The following is a 2,225-nucleotide window of genomic DNA, read 5'->3' as shown; positions in this document are numbered from 1 at the left end:
CCGTAAATGCTAGCACGACATCACTACCGGCGCGGATGAACTCTCTGTACTGTTGCTTAACTAGATCAGGGTGTTCCAGAACTACTTCAGGGACAAATGATCCAGCCTTCAGATAACAACGACGTTGAAAGGCAAACAAGTAACCCTCTGCGACTATTATTTGTTCGCCATTTTTCAAGCGCTCCACAAGCCCTGAAACGAATTCAAGATTTCAAAATAAATAGAATTGCTTAATAGCGTATAATCCATGAGGTTTGACGACCTCATCATGGCGTATTATTTTCAAAATTTTAAATCTGAGAGTGCCATTTCCGGCATTTAAAAACGAAAAATTGATATTCGTAGATATTTTTGCAATGTTTTCCAGAGTATCGGAGATCATACAAGGGTCCACTTTCCACTAAAACAAACCTCCCAAAAATTAAGTCACGCTACCGGGCCTGAAATCCCTACCTGGGCCCCATATAATTTCAAATTCCTGGACCCGCTACTGTCTCCATATTCATATTTTAGACTGTTGAATCCAGGACCATTGTGTAAAAAAAGGAAATCCTAGACTGGGTTCCAGTGTCCCTAAACGTTGTCTTAATCAGTGAAAATGCTTTAAAATAAATCGATTTTGGCACCATTGGCGTTCCATATTGCTTATTTGCATGGTGTTCCATAGTATACTTTTTCTGGGATTTTTCCATAGAGCTATTAAACAATTAGAGTGCTGACAAGATGGCGCAGCAATGCAGAGTTATGTATGTGTACCATCCAAGATGGCTGTCGTAGTAAAGCGCCACCTTCAGGCTTAGTATTCATATTATTACATATTAATATGCCCTCTGACTGACTATTATTTCATTAATGATAATGAGCAATGGTAATAACAAATTATTAAAATATTGTAGCCAAAACTAGGCCAAGAGGAGCATCTTATTCAAAAATAAAGTACCAAGGGATGAAAATTAAAATCGTGCACAATACATTCAAACACCGCAACGCTCGAGTTTCAAACATACTGGTAACTAGCTGTACTGAACTTTCTGGGTAAATTGAGGGCGAAATTGCAAACGATGGTGCTTAGCGAAATTTGATTGGATAAATCCATGGCAGCCATCTTGGATGGTACACACACACAGTTTTGCGTATTTCGAACATCGAATACATTGCGGTTAACGCTCTAGTATTCTTATTATATCTCTATGCTTTTTCTCTTTGGTATAATAGCGCATGAATGACGCCCTCTTGCTAAATTGGAAACTTTTGAACCTTGACCGACGCTTCTATTTGTTACGCGTAAATCGCGGAGAACGCTATCTTGTGTTTATAAGATCTTTGATCCGTATTAATACCTCATGAATATTAATTTTAATAATTAACACAAACAATTACAATAAAAAGTGGTTTATAAATTGAACTAAAAGGGAAACTATACTTGCGAAAAACACGTATTTTAAAAATTTTAATGCATTTTCATCAAGCTTGGGTAATTTTGGGCAATTTTTGCTGAATCTTGGGTAATTTCGACCCAGTCATTGGGTATATACTAGGCCTATATCAAATATTGTGAGAGTGGTCACGCTGTTTGTGTGTGGTCCATTTGACAAAATGTAAACAACATTATCAGGACTCAACAGGCCGAGGATAAGAAATTAGCAAGGCTAGCCTAGAGGTAGCTTTTGCTGTATTTGTATTTCCGGTAAACCCTGATAGTCTTTGTGAGTAATTTTAATTTAACATGAAAGATATGCACGTATATTACCATGCTACTATGCCTCCTACCTAGCCTAGCAGTATACCTAACCTAGCTAGCCTAGTTAGTCTAGGCCTAGGCCTATTATTAGCCTAGTATAGGCATGTCGCCGGTACTGCTAGCTAGTAGTACCCTAGCCTGAGTAAATTCAACCAAGGCAATTCAACAAAAGGACGCACTCGGGACATCAGAGGCTATATTCACACACGGCAGCTAACAGTTAGCTGAAGTGCATCCATACGAGACTACTAGACCTATCTATCCCCTGTCCAGGTACCAAGAGATGATCGAATCAGCCACTAGGAAACTGGAAATCGGAAACGCGTATGTGTGATTGGTTGATGATAGAAACGCGCTCAACTTGCTAACCGATAGTGCTCTTTAACCATTAGCATATCCGGACCCAGTGACGGTTAGCGCTAGTTACCGATCGGGCGTTCACACATGGGTGCTAACGTTCAGAGCAGTTAGCGCCCGATCAGGA

At 39.6% G+C, this 2,225-nt stretch overlaps 1 protein-coding gene across 1 annotated transcript in view; it reads right to left on the bottom strand.

Annotated features, from left to right (window-relative positions):
* LOC117106205 (betaine--homocysteine S-methyltransferase 1-like) overlaps positions 1-192 on the bottom strand; it is a gene marked incomplete at its 5' end in the record, with an annotated part of 7,764 nt that extends 7,572 nt beyond the window's left edge. The window contains one exon of the mRNA XM_033247555.1: positions 2-192. Within this exon, the coding sequence (XP_033103446.1) occupies positions 2-192 (191 nt within the window). The remainder of the gene's footprint in view (position 1) is intronic.
* Positions 193-2,225: the final 2,033 nt, after the last annotated feature.

Source organism: Anneissia japonica, unplaced genomic scaffold (assembly GCF_011630105.1).
Source record: "Anneissia japonica isolate Jap-2015-1 unplaced genomic scaffold, ASM1163010v1 scaffold5038_len16522_cov192, whole genome shotgun sequence".
Classification (NCBI taxonomy): Eukaryota; Metazoa; Echinodermata; class Crinoidea; order Comatulida; family Comatulidae; genus Anneissia; species Anneissia japonica.
The sequence above is the reverse complement of the archived record's forward strand: the minus strand, read 5'-3'. Positions and strand labels throughout refer to the sequence as shown.